The 17,471-nt window shown below is 36.6% G+C and overlaps 3 protein-coding genes across 10 annotated transcripts in view; all 3 read left to right on the top strand.

Annotated features, from left to right (window-relative positions):
* Positions 1-17,471, top strand: part of LOC119555249 (rab11 family-interacting protein 4B) — a 44,408-nt gene that overhangs the window by 12,270 nt on the left and 14,667 nt on the right. For 4 of the 7 annotated variants that reach the window (XM_037866541.1, XM_037866540.1, XM_037866539.1 and 1 more), the window contains 2 exons: positions 9,912-9,950; positions 10,784-10,898. In XM_037866541.1, coding sequence (XP_037722469.1) covers positions 9,912-9,950; positions 10,784-10,898 — 154 coding nt within the window. Of the gene's footprint in view, positions 1-2,865; positions 3,000-5,181; positions 5,397-9,911; positions 9,951-10,783; positions 10,899-14,936; positions 15,075-17,471 lie in introns of those variants that run through there. The other 3 variants (XM_037866548.1, XM_037866544.1, XM_037866542.1) reach the window with 3 other exon arrangements.
* On the top strand, positions 548-1,532 carry LOC119555251. Its single transcript, XM_037866549.1, has 2 exons — positions 548-862; positions 920-1,532. The coding sequence occupies exons 1-2, from the start codon at positions 644-646 to the stop codon at positions 1,439-1,441; spliced, it is 741 nt and encodes a 246-aa protein (XP_037722477.1). The 5' UTR covers positions 548-643; the 3' UTR covers positions 1,442-1,532.
* On the top strand, positions 16,369-17,330 carry LOC119555252 (peptidyl-prolyl cis-trans isomerase). 2 transcript variants are annotated; one of them, XM_037866550.1, is made up of 2 exons: positions 16,369-16,527; positions 16,591-17,330. In XM_037866550.1, exon 2 carries the CDS (start codon positions 16,632-16,634, stop codon positions 17,124-17,126), a length of 495 nt encoding a protein of 164 aa, XP_037722478.1. In that variant the 5' UTR covers positions 16,369-16,527; positions 16,591-16,631; the 3' UTR covers positions 17,127-17,330. The 2 variants fall into 2 exon arrangements, with proteins under 2 accessions (XP_037722478.1, XP_037722479.1); XM_037866551.1 differs by having other exon boundaries at positions 16,373-16,527; positions 16,632-17,330.

Here is a 17,471-nt window from a genome sequence, read left to right as displayed (position 1 = left end):
TGGTAATTTCAATAGGGTAATAGGGTGAGTTACAATGTCATTTTATTAAGACTCTAACAATGCGAGAAATCTGCAAAAGTAATTAGATTCCTCTGCATTTAAGGCGTGTGGAAATCAGTTAACCCCACGCAGGCTGTAAATTGTGGATGCTCTGACAACTTTCCGGACCTTAATGTTCCCATGGCTTCTACAACTCTGGTCGACTTGAATTTGTCATGCAAATGCCTTTGTTTTTGCTCATCTGCTGGGAACATGTTTTTCCCAGTCTCTGCACTTGGCATTCAACAAAGCTGCGCTGGGAAATGGAGGGGGGAAATGCATTTAAAGAACTGAGAACAATTAAGGGAAAATTGTGGGAAGAGATTAAAGATTTTAATCTGAAAATGAAAAGGGAATGGTAAAAACGCCACTATTAATTTGTTTTTAAAACAAGAGTTGGCAAAAATTAAGAACTTTAAAAAAAGACCTTAGATTCTATTCCGTTTTCATATAGTTAGCCAATTTTATTCAATCTAGCAATCGGAGAAAATAGTGTTTTCCATTCTCCTGTGGCTTTCAGTTCAAATTTGACTAGCAGCAGGCAACTCCTTGTGTAAGACAATCCAAATTTTTGATCCAAATCATCAAAAAATTCAACAGTAAAATGTGGGAAATACGCCAAGAAATTGATTTAGAAACATCGGTAAAGATATCACCGTTCTGCTATAATTGGCAATCGGTTTGCTGGTTTATGCTCAAGGGCCTTGACTTGTGGAGATTCTTAGTATGGGATCGATCCGCGACTTACCTGGTGATTCTTACGATTTTCCTGATAGGACTCTCTTATATGGCATTTAAATCATTCAAGCGCCGGTGGAATGAAGTAAGTTTAAATACGGAATACCTACATCAGAGGGGGTTAAATGTGATTTTTCTATAGGTGCCCATGTCGGAGATCCAATCACTGAGAGATCGTGTTCAGTTCGTAAGCCAGGATATGGTCATGTTGCAAGATGCCCTCAATGCGGCTATAGGGCCCCAGCTTCTGGAAACTAATTCTGAAGAGGTTGTAAACAATGTAATTGGTGCCTTGTATGAGAGCGAGACCAAAAAAGAACGAGATAGTTCTCCAGGACCTAAGGATCGAGAAACGATTGTTGAACCAACTTCTGCAGACCAAGAGAATAATGAACCGGATCCCGAGATTCCAGAACCTGAGATTCCGTTACCTAAGCCTCAAGAAGTTCCTTTGGTGAAACATAGGGTGCACTTTGAAGAGAATTCCCTAGTGACGCAACCTTGTGTCCTGAAGAAGCCCATTATAAAACCAAAACCCAAACGGAAGATATCCAAGAATACACATGACTTAAAAGATAACTTAGACGTGCCAAGAGCCTTTAATCAGAGCAATATGCGTAAACGTGCAATTATGTCAGTCCCGACTCCAGGATGGAAAATATAAATTACTTTTTATGCTTGTCATAGAAAAGTAAACAGATGCACCTTGTTAAATAAAATGATTTGTAATTTTTTGGTATCATGACATCCTTAAATACAATCTAGTAATGTTACTATGTGTAATCATCAATCACATAATTCTTAGTTCCTTTTTCCTTTTTTTACATTTTTAAATCGCTTGGAAATATTTCCTTATATTTTCTGATAGTCCTACTCTAACCTTGACATCTTGCCTTCAATTTTAAATTGTCTCTTATTGTACTTTTCACCTATTTCATTGTCTATCTCTATTTTGCCGCACATAATTCCCCAGTCTATCCGTTGGTGGCCCTCAATTAGCCTTAAAGGTGACCGGCTGCCTAATCGAGGCATTTTCCAAGCCACTTTGCGGGGGCCAAACTTTGTTGGCAGCTGGCTTGCATTTCTTGGCTAATTGGCAGATTCGGCGACAATTCCACGTTTTTGTGGCTTGCATGCATTTGAATGATTTGGCAGCCAAAAACAGCTCGAAAGTACCTCTTGTCGCCAATTTGGCTTCGGTTTTTGTTAGTTTCCATCTAATACACACTTGAGAATGTTCATTGTTGGCCAGATTTGTTGATGTTGTTTTTAGTGCACTTTTAGTTTTTAGTTTTCCCGGGCAACATGTTGGCAGCAAACAAGTTGCATGGGAAATCAGAGAGGCTGCAGAAGAGTTGCCAGATTGTAAAAATTAAGATACTACTGTTACTATGAAAAATAATTTCAAAAATAATATTAAAGAAAGAACATCTTAAAATACAATAAAACATTTTAAGGATAAGAAATATAAATATAAATCATATTATTTGGATGATATTGTCTATCTATTGATAAATTAAAATTTTTTCTTAAGGCCTTATGAATGGAGGGGTCTATTTCCAACATGTTGTGAAAATGATTTTTAGGTTCGTCAAAAATCAAGCGAGTGTCTTAAGGCCTCAAATAATATATAATAACAATTACTGACGTTTTACGTTTTCAGTTAAATTCAGTTTTGACCAATATTATTTTATGATATTTTAATTTTCTAATCCTTAAAACGTAAATTAATAAAAATCGCTAAGTACAGCATTTGTAAAAGGTTTGAATAAAGTTTTAAAAAAACCATTTCGTCAGGAAATTTTACTAAAAAAAATTCCAATTTATTTATATCTTTTAGTGCAGTGTTAAATGCTACCTGTCTATTTCAAACTATCTGGCAACGAAAATGGTTTTGGCCCTCTCATTTGCTCTCCCACACACTTGTTCGCTCTTCTGGCCTGCTTTTCGCTTTGTTTATTATTTGGCTCTCCGGCTTCGAACCTGTTTCTTGGTCGCCTTTAGATTGGCAGGCGGCTAAAAAGTTGGAATGTGGTTTTCGGTTTTAGTTCAAACTTCACTGTAACCGCGTGCGGATGTCGGCAAATTTCTGTCGTCGTTTTGGCCCGATTTGATTATTTATTAATCGCCCGAGAGTCTGTGACTAGTGTTCCGGTACAAAACCAAATAATAATAAAAAGAAAAACATACAAAATTCCGCCGCATCCATTGAGAAAACAAAAGTATGTGAAAGTGTCTGTGTGCGGGCTTTGTTTTATATATACATATATATTTTTTGGGGGCCCCAGACTACGCGTCGTATATGTGAAACATTTGTGCAAATAGATTTAATTGTGATTTTTTGTTTGTCGGTTTTGTTTTTGGCCATAAATTTCGCTTTCCACGAAATAGAAAACGTTTTTAATTCGAGCTGCGCGGTTTTATGAGATTTTGTACATAGTTTTGTGCTGTAGCTTACACTTTGGTAATTTACGGCGTCACGCCTTAATGACGTTCAACTACCATCATAATAGCCGCAATAACAAGCGCAGTCTTTGGCTATATACTGCACATTCCCATGCAAAATCGGGGGGTCTTGCCGCCGTCTTCTTCTTCTTCTCGTGCGTTATCCTCTTCTCCATCTTCGACATGTGTGTCTCGTCTTTTGCACGTGACTTTTCCCTGGGTTCCAAGGGGCCCACGCCCTTTTGTGCTGCACTTTTCCCATGCATTCATCCAAATTAAAGCCCCCTTTGTATACAGGCAGGTAAAAAAGAGGTGGTTCAGAATGTGCACAAAGAAGTGTATAGGAAGGTGTTGATGCAGGCTTACTAGACTATTTTGAAACTAGTTATTCAGTTTTGTGCAATACAACCTCTGAAATATTTTAAAGAACTCGAGTTTTTAAAAGAATGTTTGTATTCTTTTTGGAAAGTGAATATTCTTACAGAGTTTATTTTCACACATGAGTATTCAGAACCTAACATTGCTCTATTTTAACATAATAAATTGTTGTAATCACCTTTATTTATTCGAAGAAGATAAAAATATTAATTTGGTGCTTCTTTAAGGAAAATAATTTAAAATTCAAATTAAAAACAAAATCTGGAAAAATGATTGCATAAGTTTATTTATGATACCTTTTTTTACCACTAGTAAACCTCAAGTTGTTGGAACCTATCGTATCTTCTGCTCATTAGATTTCTAAAAAGATTAGTTACGTGTTTCCTAATCACATCTTTCCACATTACACCCTTATTTCAACGCCTTTTAAAAGCAGTAACGACCTAGCCAATCAACTGAAGACTCTTGATTGCGTTAGGAGTTGGAAGAGTAATCGACTTTTTAAAGCCAAGTCCCGAAGTGCAGTTGATCCATTCGATCCATTGCCACATTCACCGCATCTTCAGCTCCGCTTTAACGCCCTTTCCTGCTCGCATTGTTCAGAGCCATCAATCAAAATCGAATCAGTTTTATATAGCCTTAATTACCCGGAGAGCAGCCATATAAATGTTGCCCGTGGGGGGCTCCACGATTTCATTGCTAGTTGGTCAGTGCAGTCGAGAGTGCAGTTTTCCAGCGATTTTCTTTTCGATTTTTGAGTTTGATTTCGATTTCGCTGGCAAAGAGCGTTTAACGACGTTATCAGAGCGATTTCCAACAGCGTGCTGCTGAAATATTAACCATCCGCTCATCGGCTGCTACAATTGCGGTTGGGTTCGGTATGGTTTTTCTTGGATGTTCGGCTTGAGGAGATTCGTAATGAAAAGTGAAGTGTGGCTGGCGGACCCGTCAATTGCGAAAGTGTGTCTAATATGCCGATGATGAGTGCGAGTGCGTTTTCTCGAACGAAATTTCCTTTTCTGTGGCAAAAACGAGCCAACAATTTGCTGAGCGGCTCATAAACCAAATCAAAAGTGAAGTTAATGGAGGTGCAACAAATTGAGCTGTAGTGTAAAAAGTCGTATATCCTGGAAGGTCTTAAAAAGCCATAATATTGGTTTACAAATAAGGATTTTACTATATATTATTGTCAATTAAATATTTTATCACCTTTTTATATGTATAACTGAATAAAAATCAATATGCGAGTGCCAAGTGCCACATAATGTGCAAATCTTTTCCTTATGTTCAAAGTCTACAGACAATACTTATTGATATACTATGTATCTTTGAAATTAAACAAAATGTATCATTAAATAGCCACTAAGACTGTAAATGCATTTATTAAGCATATAAATCGCATAGTTAATATTCTGCAATATCGCAAATCATTTTCCTTTTTCATTTATTAAATTTTAAAGAGATTCTTTATAGAGATTTGACACTTAAATGGATTCTATGGTATCTTACAAATTGTTTAATGCACAAAGAATTATGGTTCAACTCTTTCAAGCTTTTAATCTTATCAAAAAGATAATGAAGTAGACCTTATCGGTTAAAATCAACAAATTAAAGTCAATGACGTTCACAATGCGGCCAATGGCAGTAAAAACTGATAACCAAATGAGCTAACCCAACGAAAAAATATAGACCGCTTAATAAACAATTAAATAAAAATAAAGAGATCCCGCCTAAATGGATGATGAATATTTTGAGTATTTTCCTTATGACCGTCGTCGCAGTCATTTGAGAGACAAGTGCGTATTGAATCCTCACCAAAAAACCTTCACAATCTGTTGTTGTTGTTGCACCTAGTTGTATTCATATTGTTTGTTATACTCATATATAATTCTCAAGTAAGCTCACAAGACACGCCCACAATGAGTTAGTTGGAACAGCTAACGCCCACATGTCCATAAATACTTTCACCTGTCCGGCAACAAAAGACATTTCTTCTTTATATTTGCTGTGACTCAAGACATTGTTTCTTTGGAAATCGCAACAATCGCGACATTCTTTGACCCCTAGTAATTTTGTTACCATTTCTAAAGAAACCAACTGAGGCATACAAAATGCTTCTTTGGGGTAAAAGTTTTTTCGGAACGGGAAATAATTTTCAGAAATAAATAACTAAAGTTTTGTGTCAGTTAATTAATTATAATGACCATTTATTATAAAGAAAAATGTATAAAAATAAATGAATTAAGGTTTTAAACGATTTGCCCTTAAAAATATCTTTGGAGAAAATTTAAAGATTCATATACATAATTACAATTTCTTTGACCATCCCCTCTTTCTCCGGCTCTCTGAAATTTTAATGAATACCTTTCTGCTTTTTTCCATAATTAAATTATCCACAAAAATCTTCAAGAAACAAGATACTCTCGTAACCAGACGAAAACCAGACTAAGGCACTCAAAAAAATGTTGTTTTTAATAGTTTCAATTAGTTGAACTTCCCAGGCGCTTAATGAGCGGTTTCCAGCCGCACCACCTGAAAGGGGGGCGAGGGGGCGAGGGGGCGTGGCCAGGTGAGTGGGCAAGGTGTGCTTCACCCTTTGGCAAGACCGCTGAAATAGTAACAGTAAGCCCAAAACCATTGAGGCGTCTCGCTGTGAACAACAATTTCTGCAATAGAAAACTTGATTTGGGCTGCCAAAAAAAGCTTCCGCCACATTATGTGGGTCAATCTCACCTGACGGGGACAGGTGTTTGTCTAGCTCATTTTTACCCCGTTTTGTTTGCTTTTCCCTCCTTTATTTTTACATAATCCGATCGTGATTGATTGACGCGCTTTGAGGATTGGCGCGCAAAATATGAGACATAAATTGCACTAAGGAAAGACAGGGGAAAACAAAGAGAATTGCTGGAAATAAAAGAAACTCGGGGAGATCATGGCCGTAAAACCCAAACTCGGCTTGGTATCCATTGTTTGTTTCTTGTTTTTGTTTTGAATTTTAAGCAGCAAAGTTCATGGAACTTTTGCCACCTTTACTTAGTTGATTATTTAATTTCGGAAGACCCTCGGCGCAGGTCTGACAATCATTAAAGTTTGACTTTTACTATAATTCAAGCCGGGCCTCATAACAAGTATGGCAAACTGGTTGCCACTTCTGTGAAAAGACTTAACTCGTTATGAGACGAGTCCCTTTGTCAGGTGACTTTAGTTGAAGAGAGGAAGGGAATTTCCCCTGCATTCAATTAACATTTTCTTGCTAAAAGGTGCAAGTGACGTAGGGAAACGTAGTTAAGTTAATTTAACTGATGCGTTTTTTGTCATCTCAGTGCGAGACGATCAGCCAATAAGTTGATGTATTTGTAAACTAGCTGGAAGAACAAAATACCTTATATCAGGGATACTCAACACAGAACTTGTAAAAATAAAATAAAGAGCGCAACAAAAAATTATAATAAAACGGCCATTTTAAGTACTCTATATATTCAGTACAATTTGTAAATATTTGGGGCTGAGAACAATTTTATAATAATGTAATCAATATATATAAGCCCCTGATCTATCTCGTTCTTAATGGGTGATAAACTTTTATTTTTGTAAAAAAGCCTTGTTCCCATTAGTTACCTTTTATTTCTGATTATACAATTTTGGTAGGCCAACAAATACCATTAGAAATTACACAAAAATACATATATTTGGTTATGACTGCAACTCATTCTAAATAACAATTGAAATACCTTTGAAAGCTCCCTCTCTGTTTTTCGTGCACCTCCCATTCCCACCCTTTTCAGTTGACCCCGCGCCCTCGCAAAGGTTAACGAAGCGGAACGCATTGCGAGAGGGAATAGAATAAACGAGGGGGGTATAAAGGTAGAGTAATGAGCTTGCAATGAGCGGTAAAAAAAAAATAAAACGGAGAGGTTAGAATTGGTAGACTTTGTTATTCAACAGGTGTTTTGGTAAAATGCTTTGCCAGATTTTCTACCTATACCTCCACTTCTTTACCTTTTTATATATCTTCTGATTTATTACCTTCGAGATTGTGTGGAGAATTTTAAAATCATCAGTTGAAGTTCAAGTAAGCAGTCTGTAAAAAAGAAAAACCGCTGCACGATTTCCGGTCAAAGTCTCGAATTTCATTGAAATTTTCAAGCACTCCCCTCCGAAATTCAAGGTTACCCAAATGATGAAAACTGATTCAGTAATTTTGACTCCACTCCCCTATAAACCCCTCCCCTTTTCAACACTCCTTGAAATGCTGCCAACGACCTTAATCATATTTAAACAGTTTTTTTCGTTGCTATAGAGATTACATACCATTACCTTGATCATTTTTTGTCTACAATTAACTGTCATTTTTTGATTCGGTATTTTCTTTTACTGTTTTGTTTTATGTGGATTTATTGTGGAGATTAATGTGAGCAAACAAAAAATTAACCAGAAAAGTACATATAAGTAGTTTGCTTATGTAAGCTACATATTTCCGTTTCTATTTTTTGTTAATTTTTTGATTTTATTTGCTCATTTTTTAATTACATAATAATAAAACAAATTGTAAAATTTGCCCGACACTCAATTTAAATGCTTTTATGAAATTATTTTATTTTATAAAATAGTTGAATAGATAACTCCATTTAATGCTTTACATCAGATCAAAGTGCTTCAGTCTGCATTTATTTATTATGCCGTATGTGGACAGCTGCCTCTAGCAAAATACAACTTTTGAGTGCTGAAAAAACAGGCTTTTGTAGTCAGACGAATTTAAAGTTGCAACTTTTCGGCTGCCATTTTAATGTCAACTTCACTTTGCATCAATAAAATGCCAGCCGGACCACTGACTCATAAAAACAGCTATCCAACTAACCGCAAATGATTTTTTTTGCATTTTTTGCTTCTGCTTTTTGGCTGCAAAAATTGCGCAACACTTTGCAGCAGGTCCCCCCAACACTTTTCGGCTTCGGTCAATTTGCAATAATTTGCTGGCTTGTTTTTAGATTTTTTGCATTTTTTACGAGCACGCAACTTCAATTTGTAGGTTGTTTTTACATAAAGTAAATTAAAACATAAAATAAAGTTGCCTTCATAGAGAGCCATAAACCCAGATGAGATAGATTTGTTTTATGTTTTTAGCTCAACTACACTCAAAAGTGGGCTAATGAGTTCAGTTGGGGCCGAACTAAGACAAAGAGAGAGGGAAACAAGTGGAATATCTAACGTTTTGTTTGCAAACTTTTCTGGCTTTGCAAATTTTAGTCTACTTATTTTTAATTTTCCAAAACGGAAACTATTTGCGGTTTTCATATCTACGCATTAATGGCCCCACTAAAAGCAAAACATTTTCCATGAATTATCCATGTGAGATCACCTCGGTTAGAAACCGCAAAATGCTTGAAGGCATTAAAGAAAACAAAATACTCATAAATGCAGGTGATGTAATAGTTTGAAAATCATTTTTTGTTTGTAATGAGTGATGAGTTGGGGGATTTTCTAATACTAACAAATTATCTGCGCTGTAATGGCTCAATTAAAATAATTAAATAAATTATTATGAATTAAATAAATTATTTTTTTATATATTTTATCTCCTGTTATTACGACTTAGCTGACCAAAAAATATATAGTTCACTTTTTACAAATACCTTTCAACAAAAATATATAAATAAAGACACTTTTCCGGCAGTTTTCATCTTCCATTTCCTTTCCCCTTCATTTGGCTTTCAGCACTGGTAGTTGCAAAATGTCTCCCACCTTTGACCCATTTTCCCAATGTGCACTATACACAAACACACATTTTCCCCCACTTTTCCACTTTTACTCGAAATTCAGTCGTCTGCGCCTTTGTCTCTATCTGAGGCTCTTTTATCTGTCTGTAGTACATCTACATCTTTCGCAATTATTTTGTCTTTGACGTTTCGTTGCTGCTACAATTTCTTGGCTGCATTTCGGCTTTTCCCACTTTTCATTTACCTGCTCGCGTGGGTGGCGCATTTTTTGTTGTAATTTGGCTGGCTGTTTTTCATTATCACGTGTTTGGTTTCCTTTTATTTTCGTTTGGCTGCCTGCGTCAAGTTGTTTTACAAGTTGCCTTTGTTGGTAGTGCCTTTTTTGTTGGCCACTCAATGCCAGCTAATTTATTTGCATTTCGAATTGCTAGAATTTCTTTCATTTTGAAGGGCTTCTATAGGTTGTGGTTGGTTTAGGCTTAGGGTTAAACTTGTATTTATCCATTCTTAGTGGTTTGGTGGCTTGCTGGTGAAGTGTGAAAACTCTTTGCATTATATTTAACTTACTAATCCATACTTTATCTGTGCTTTCAGTTCCGGTCGCAGACAGATCAGTTCAAATGCCTTAGCCAGGTAAGTTAAAAACACATTTAATTTAAGACACATTCTTATAATTTTGTGTGACTATGGGGCAATCGATTTGTGTCAATTCCATAAAAAGGGTAGCTTAAGGACATACTTCTATTCTGCCAAAGAAAGATTTTTATCTAGTAAGAAAATTTGAGTTTATACAAAAAACGTGTAAATATTATAAACAAACAAGCCACAAAAAGTGGTGATTTGACCCATAGTACCGTAGTCTGTCTTTCTGTCGAAAAGTATGCAACACTTTCTGAAATCGCTTGGTTTATGCTGTTTCACATAGGTGGCGCCAAAAACCATGTTAATTACATGGAGGAGAATGTAACTTACATGCTAGGTGTATGTCTTAGGAATTCGCCGAGTAGACGTCGAATTCGAACAAACTGCGGCGAATCGAACAAGACCTGAGCGAATTAAAACAATTTTCAATTTGATAGAAAATGAAAAAAAATTTGCTCTGCCTTAGTAAAGACTTAAACCAGATTTTTAAATTCTCAGAATTTTAATTTCTTCATTTAAAGTTGCCACTAGCGTGGATATGGATTCTAGCGACCTCTTGCGGAAGTCGAATGAAACACTTGCACGTTTTCTAACAGTGGCAGAGCAGCGCTGTTAGAAAACGTTACATCTTAACATTTCTGTTAGAAAAGATCAGGGAAAAATGGTAGAGGAAGATAACATGGCGCCTTGATTCAAAAATATTGAATTTTTTAGCTTTAAAAAAGTGTAGGAACATAGAAGAACGAGAATGAAGAATATAAAAAATAGGAGAAAAATCAATTAATAACATGCATAAATTAAAATATTTAATCCTTTTTTTTCAGCCAACTCTACAGATCATCGAGCTTTAACTCATCGGGCCGTAGCTCCAACTGTGATACAACTGAAGACATGTACAGCGACATAAGCTTGGAGAATCGTCATGACTACGATTATAGGGTAAGTACATCTATTAAATAAAATAAATAATAATAATATTAACTACTACTGATCATTTTCCGTATCAAGAAGGGGCTAGTTAAAAATGGTTTTGCTCAGTTAATTAGATATCGTTCGCAAATTTGTTTATTTAACTTATTACACATACTATCTTGCACAATTTGATTTCAAAGTTTAACCATTAGATGGCATAAAATAACGGAGCAAATAAGTAAATCTACCGTTGTATGAATTGGCAGAAAATGTTTGATATTTCATCAACAAAATTCCCTGATGAAGGGGAATAATCTGCACTTGAACCGAATTCGAAATTGCAAAAACTAATTTACCAACTTTCATGTGTGTGAGCTTGAAAATCATTTTCATTGAGACGAAATTCCGAAAATGTTTCTTATGTTTGTTTGTTGGGAAAAAAGTTCCCTGGAAAAGTGAATTTGTGACTTTTCACTTTGGATCTTCGGCCGCAATGAAATAAAACGTGTTTTCTTTCCCTCAATCGCCGTGGCAGTCACCTTCGCTGGTATTTCACTGGGAGTTCGTGGCTACCTCGCAGGTGAAATTCAGTGCTTTGGTTTGGTGTGGGTTGCTGTTGTCTATCGCGATCTCTGCGGATCGAATCCGATTGTACTGCGCCGACTATTACATTATATAAAGCGAAAAAAGCAAAAGCATTTCAGCAGGCTCTCCGCAATTGGCCATGGCCAATGGGGGAGTGCATTGGCGCCTCAAGGTCATTGAAATTCACTCAGCCTTCTCTCGAATTGCCGCCAATTAGATTTCCCACTGGCCAAGTAAGAGCTTTTTTGATTGAGTGCCAAAGAGGTCGGGAAATCATCACGAGGCCTATAGGGTATATTTTCGCTTTTCCTTGTGGGAAACATCTTGAATATACATATGAGGAAGAGTAAAAAACTTTTGTTGTTGCGCACACTAAATTGTTTTTAGTCAAATTGACCAAAGCAGATGTTTCAGTTACTGTATGTGGTGAAATATTTTTTAAATTCTACAACAAAATTTTTTTTTTACGCATTTTCATGTTTTATTTTTTTCGTATTTCCAACGGCTTTCAGAATGGGAACCCAAAACTGGACTTTAAGATTCCATAACTTGGGTTATTGGATCCCGATTTTGAAGTGTGATACCTCTGAGTTTGTGGTAAAATTCTCTTATATTCTGCATTTAAATTGCTCTTTTAAAAGAGGGGAAACATTTTAACCCATTTTCATGTCTGATTTTTTCGTATGTCCAATGGCTTCCAGAATGGGAACCCAAAGTTGCTCTTTTAGATTCCATAACTATTGTTTTTGGACCCGATATTAATTTTAATTTTTACCACTTTTCTTTTATTTTATACAAATTGTGGCATAATTACTTCTAAAGTGAAACTATTTAATTATGCAAAGTATTTGTTGAATACCTACCTTATTTTTTTCCCCTATTTAATCATTAAAAAGGTCAGACAAAGGCTTTCTTTCCTGCCATCTTACACTTTAAGATTTCCTGAAAGAAAGCAAAGAAAATAAAAATCAAGTGATAGGAATACACAAATGTAATGGTGATCGGGACAGGTGTAAAATTGCTTTCTGCATAATTGCTAAAAATAAACATATAAAAGGAGTATGAAGCTGGTAAAAGTCACCAGCAACGACCATAAAAGGAAAGGTGGAAAAGCACACAGGAAAAAACAAAGCAAAAAAAAAAACAAAAACGAACAGAAGTGAAAATGATTTTTGAGAAAAATCTCACGTACGAATCAATTTTTAAACGCCCCTGTGCGATTGTTCTTTTATGCAACAGGCCCACGGGAAACGGAAGTGGAACTTGTGGGCGAGGGGAGGGCACTTTGGCCAGGTGAGGAACAGGTGGAGCTGGGCCAAAAGATCATTACAAGTCAAAGAAGTGCGTCGCATTTGGCTTGATTGTTGTGTGAAATTTGGCGTTGAATACCAAATGAGTTGCGAGTAGAAAAACAGAAGGTTTATTAAAGAAGAGAATGTTTTCTGCGATAACTGTATCCCTTATATGAATTATATAATGTTTATAAACATAACGACGCATAATTCTTAGGACTAATGAGTTGAGTATTTATTTCTTAAACGCAAGTAACTAAAGTAAAGGTGGTGTGACCTCAAATGGATTCGGTCAAAACAGTTTTAAATTTAACCCCTGGCAGAAAGTAGACGGTGAAAAGCCCAGAAACTTTCCACATCTCACCTTGGCCCGATGCCCAGGAAAGTGTTAAGCGTATCCAAAAAGATTTTCACTGCACCAAATACGATTTTCTATTTAATTCTTCTTTCACTTCTGTTGGCCTAAATTTCGGCACCCAGTTCCAAATTTTCTCAATGCTCCGCTGGCTTAATTAAGCTGAGGTCACTTTTTCAGACAATCTAATGCGGAAGAAACGACGAATCGCACTGGATCGAACCGAACATATTACATAAGGTTTTTGGGATGCGAAGATCTTGACATCGGCTTCCCAGTTTTCCCAGCGCTGTCAGAGGTTGATTAAAATCTGCATTCGCCTTAGACTCTTTCCAGCTGTTTTGCATCGTCGCACTTATGCAATTATAACTGTAGGCAGGCCCAAGACAATGCCACAATTGCAATTTGTTCAATTGTCAGAGTATGCAAGAGATGTGGGGAAGAAATCTGTTTTTCTTCTTTTTTTTTGGGTTAATACATGCACAAGTGGAGTATCTGCGGTGACGACATCACTCAAGTTGCCCAAGCAAAATGTTTAGGATTTGGTAATCTCCGAATTGAATATCTACCCGACTTTGTCTGCTCCCGTGGCCATATATACATATATCTCTGCCGTTGAAGGCGTCTACTGGAAACAGCCACCTACAAGACATCGCATAAACAAAAAACTACCACCAGGTGTTTGGCTAATAGAATGCATAAATATAATAAATGGAATACAAATGAGGCTCAGCAGGATGGAAAAAACAAAGAAAAGTGTGCAGGAAAGGAAATCTTTATTTGGTTTTATTGGAGACCACTATATTGATTACAATTTCTTGGTGCCATAAAAACCTTCTTAGTAATAATATCAACATAAAAGACCACAGGATGAATTATTTCTTTATGACTTTCTTAATGTACGAACCACTTAAAAACTACAAAATATAATTGAAGTATGACTAAGCCACCCATTTCTCTGTCATTCCAAACAATTAACCTCCCCCTAATGGACTTGCAACATCTATCCTATCACAGCAATTTTACCCCATTTGGGCTAAACGTTTTCGTAAACGTCTCTGAGTATTTAATTCCGTTTTTACTTCGGTCTACTTTAAGGCGCATTTGCATTAATTATGATAATTGCAACGTTTATGCTTCAATTCGTTGTGTGTGGGTCTCTTTGTCTTTAGGATTTCGATGGTTTCTGGGTCAACGTCACATTTGGGTTAAAAATTGATTTTCGTTTTTCGTATTATTTTTGTTTTTCCCCTCCATATCTCATTCGGCTCGGCTTTATAATTTTTATGTTGTGCCGGGCCTCGACTTGTGAAAGCGGGTCTTGAAGGTGGGCGTCAAAGGTGCCAGCAAAATTGTTTAATCGATAAGACGACCCTATAGCAGGTGGCGAATGGAATGGCACGAACTGCTAGACAAAAACCCATTTTCAGTGGTCTTTTTTTGTGGAGAGTGGGTGCAGAAACCGATTTTCTTTGCCGGTTTGCAGTTGATGGATCGATCGATGAGGGCAGGGGATTAGTAAAACGGTCTTTTGGCTTGCGATAAATATTTTTAATGGGGTTTTACAGCTATTCTTGACGGTAAAATATTATTCTTGGTCTAGCATTTTTAGAAACATTTTTCTAGGGCCTGTTTGCTTTTGATTTTACATTTTCTTTGTTGTTTCCGGTTTGTTCCCTTTTTCCCCTCTACCCTATCTTAAACCTATTACTGCTTGACATTAAAGTTGTTCTAATGTTGACTTTACATTCACCTCATTTCCATATCCATTATCTAAATTTTTGCCATCCCAAATCTAATAATAATTCGTTCTTTATTTTCCTCTACTTCCAGGTAAGCACAACAATGGCCAAAAAGCACAAACTACCTCAAGCACTCTTATCTTACCGATTCCACTTCGTAAGTGTTAAAACGAACCCACAAAAGTGTTTCTTGTCTGCCTTTTATCTAAGCTGAAAAATCGCCCGAAGAATTGGCCATTATGTGAATTTATGTTCCCACACACACTCACTCCCAAAAAGAGGCGCCTATTTTCTGGGGGCGTGGCAGTGGGAGCAGTTGGCAAGTAGAAATCCTACGCTTTCCATTACGTCATATTGGCTTTTAGTATCTTATTTTTTGCACAAGGTTGTCCAAGGCAAACGGGGCGTTACATTAATGGGTAACTAGTCAAAGCAAATCGAATCGAATCGGGTTCGAGTTCGAGTTCAGTTGGGGCAGCACTTGTCTTGGCCAACTATGGGTTGTATCTTTTCTTGTCTTCGCTATTTGGCCGCACAACAATTTATTATAAATAATGAGCCAGTGGAGAGTTGAGTTAACAATTACGGCCTACGTGTGAATTACCTTTTTTTGCCAGCACTTCTTTCGTTAAATCATCTTGAACTTTTGGCATTTTGGGATGGGATAAACTAAAGGTTTATTAAAGTAGATCGAGTTTATTATTTTAGGTTTAAAGGAGAAAGATTATCATAAGGAAATCTTTGAAAGCTTTATTCAAAATTTTATAAATATGTAAGACATTATAAAGTTTTCTTAAATTCTAGATGTATATAAGTGGCTTACTTTATTCAACTTTTTGTTTACAACTTCCTTGGTAACCAGCCAATCTTATCGTACACCAACCTTTCTTAGTTCCCCCTTCAGAAATTCTTATGTATATCTACCCAAAAAGCAATCGTTACCTTGGTAACTAACTCAGCCTATACTATAATAAACATATACACAAAACACGCTAAATGCAAACAAATCGGAATTGGTGAGGCTTAAAGGAGTCGTACTGAAAACAAACAAGAGAATAAATTCAAATTGCAATAGCGAGATTTTTAAAACTTGAATAATTCTCACAGTTTTTCTTTGCTTTGGCACATAAATATTGACTATATTTTTGCCTAATTATGCAAACATACAATCATCGGTTGAATATATAAAGTTTGTACACAGCTGCAAATGAAAAGTAAATAGTGCTGGCTTTAAACGTTTTCCGATCTGCGGGTCTTGCGTTGATTAAAGAGTCGGTTAAACAAATTAGAAGAGTAAATAAAGATTGCAATATTTCGCAGTGGGAAGTTTAAGGAAAGCAAACAGTGGGTGCATGGGATCTGGGGGAACTTTAGAACCGGTATTAATCTATAGAATGTTTTATTTAGGTCCATCTGTACAAAATTCATGATATAATTGAAATGCATTTCATTGAATCAAGTAGTCTCTTTTTCAGCGATTCAAAATTATTTAAAACATGTGAACAGCAGGCTTTGTTTTCAGTTGTTATATTTAGGAGGCTGTGCCGTTTTGTTCAGCCAGCCTATTTTTTAGATTCCTAGACAGCTCAACAAAAAGGTCAGTTCAGTTCTTACTGTTCGGCTGTAAGGTTCTCTTGGAATTTATTTTTATTTCTATCAACCTGTCTTCAACAACTTATCCGGTAAATATTTTTTGTTTTCTTGTTTTCGGACAAGGCGTAAAAGTAAGACATTAATCCTAATAGATCTGGCTTTCTTACGTAAATTATCGGCTTCTGCGGTGAAGATGTCGTTGCCGCGTGTATATTTCGACATATCTGCGGGAGGTGAGAATATCGGACGGATCGTGATGGAACTACGATCGGATGTGGTGCCCAAGACGGCGGAGAATTTCCGTGCCCTCTGCACTGGGGAGAAGGGCTACGGTTACAAGGGCTCTCCATTCCATCGCGTGATCCCGAAGTTCATGTGCCAAGGTGGCGATTTCACCAAACAAAATGGAACCGGAGGACGCTCCATCTACGGCAATAAGTTCGCCGATGAGAATTTCCAGCTGAAGCACACTGGACCTGGTACTCTATCTATGGCCAATGCCGGGCCCAACACCAATGGATCTCAGTTCTTCATTTGCACTGACGAGACCACTTGGTTGGATAACAAGCACGTCGTCTTTGGCAAAGTCGTGGAGGGAATGGATATTGTCCAGAAGGTGGAATCATACGGATCCCAAGACGGGAAGACCAGCAAGAAGATCATCATCGCAGACTGCGGTTCCCTTTAAAAGGGAGCTAGTACACTGCTACACCGAAAATACTCTTACTATACTTACACTTGAAAAACGCTGTAATTATCCTTTCCGAAGTTTAATGTTAATGTGCGAACCGACTTACTATATTCACACTTGAAACACACTTTAGTTAACCTTTCGATGTTTTAAGTAAATGTGCAAAACGACAACGAAAATATATGGGAGCCTAAAATACAACAAAATGGCATTCATGGTTTGCTCAAACAAGGGGATAATGTGTAATACAAACTAAAACCATGGGGTTCCTTTTAAAAAATTTATTTTTACGTGTTAAAATTTGGGTGAAATTACTCATTTTACAGACAAACTCGTAGACTC

Source organism: Drosophila subpulchrella, chromosome 3L, assembly GCF_014743375.2.
Source record: "Drosophila subpulchrella strain 33 F10 #4 breed RU33 chromosome 3L, RU_Dsub_v1.1 Primary Assembly, whole genome shotgun sequence".
Taxonomy (NCBI): Eukaryota; Metazoa; Arthropoda; class Insecta; order Diptera; family Drosophilidae; genus Drosophila; species Drosophila subpulchrella.
This window is presented reverse-complemented; position numbering and strand designations above follow the sequence as displayed.

What these genes read in the sequence shown, in the direction of transcription:
- LOC119555251 (XM_037866549.1), top strand. Translation starts at nt 644, where the DNA reads ATGTGGGAAATACGCCAAGAAATTGATTTAGAAACATCGGTAAAGATA. An exon ending in TCAAGCGCCGGTGGAATGAA is followed by an intron (nt 863 to 919) that starts GTAAGTTTAAAT and finishes ATTTTTCTATAG; the next exon opens with GTGCCCATGTCGGAGATCCA.
- LOC119555252 (XM_037866550.1), top strand. Translation starts at nt 16,632, where the DNA reads ATGTCGTTGCCGCGTGTATATTTCGACATATCTGCGGGAGGTGAGAAT.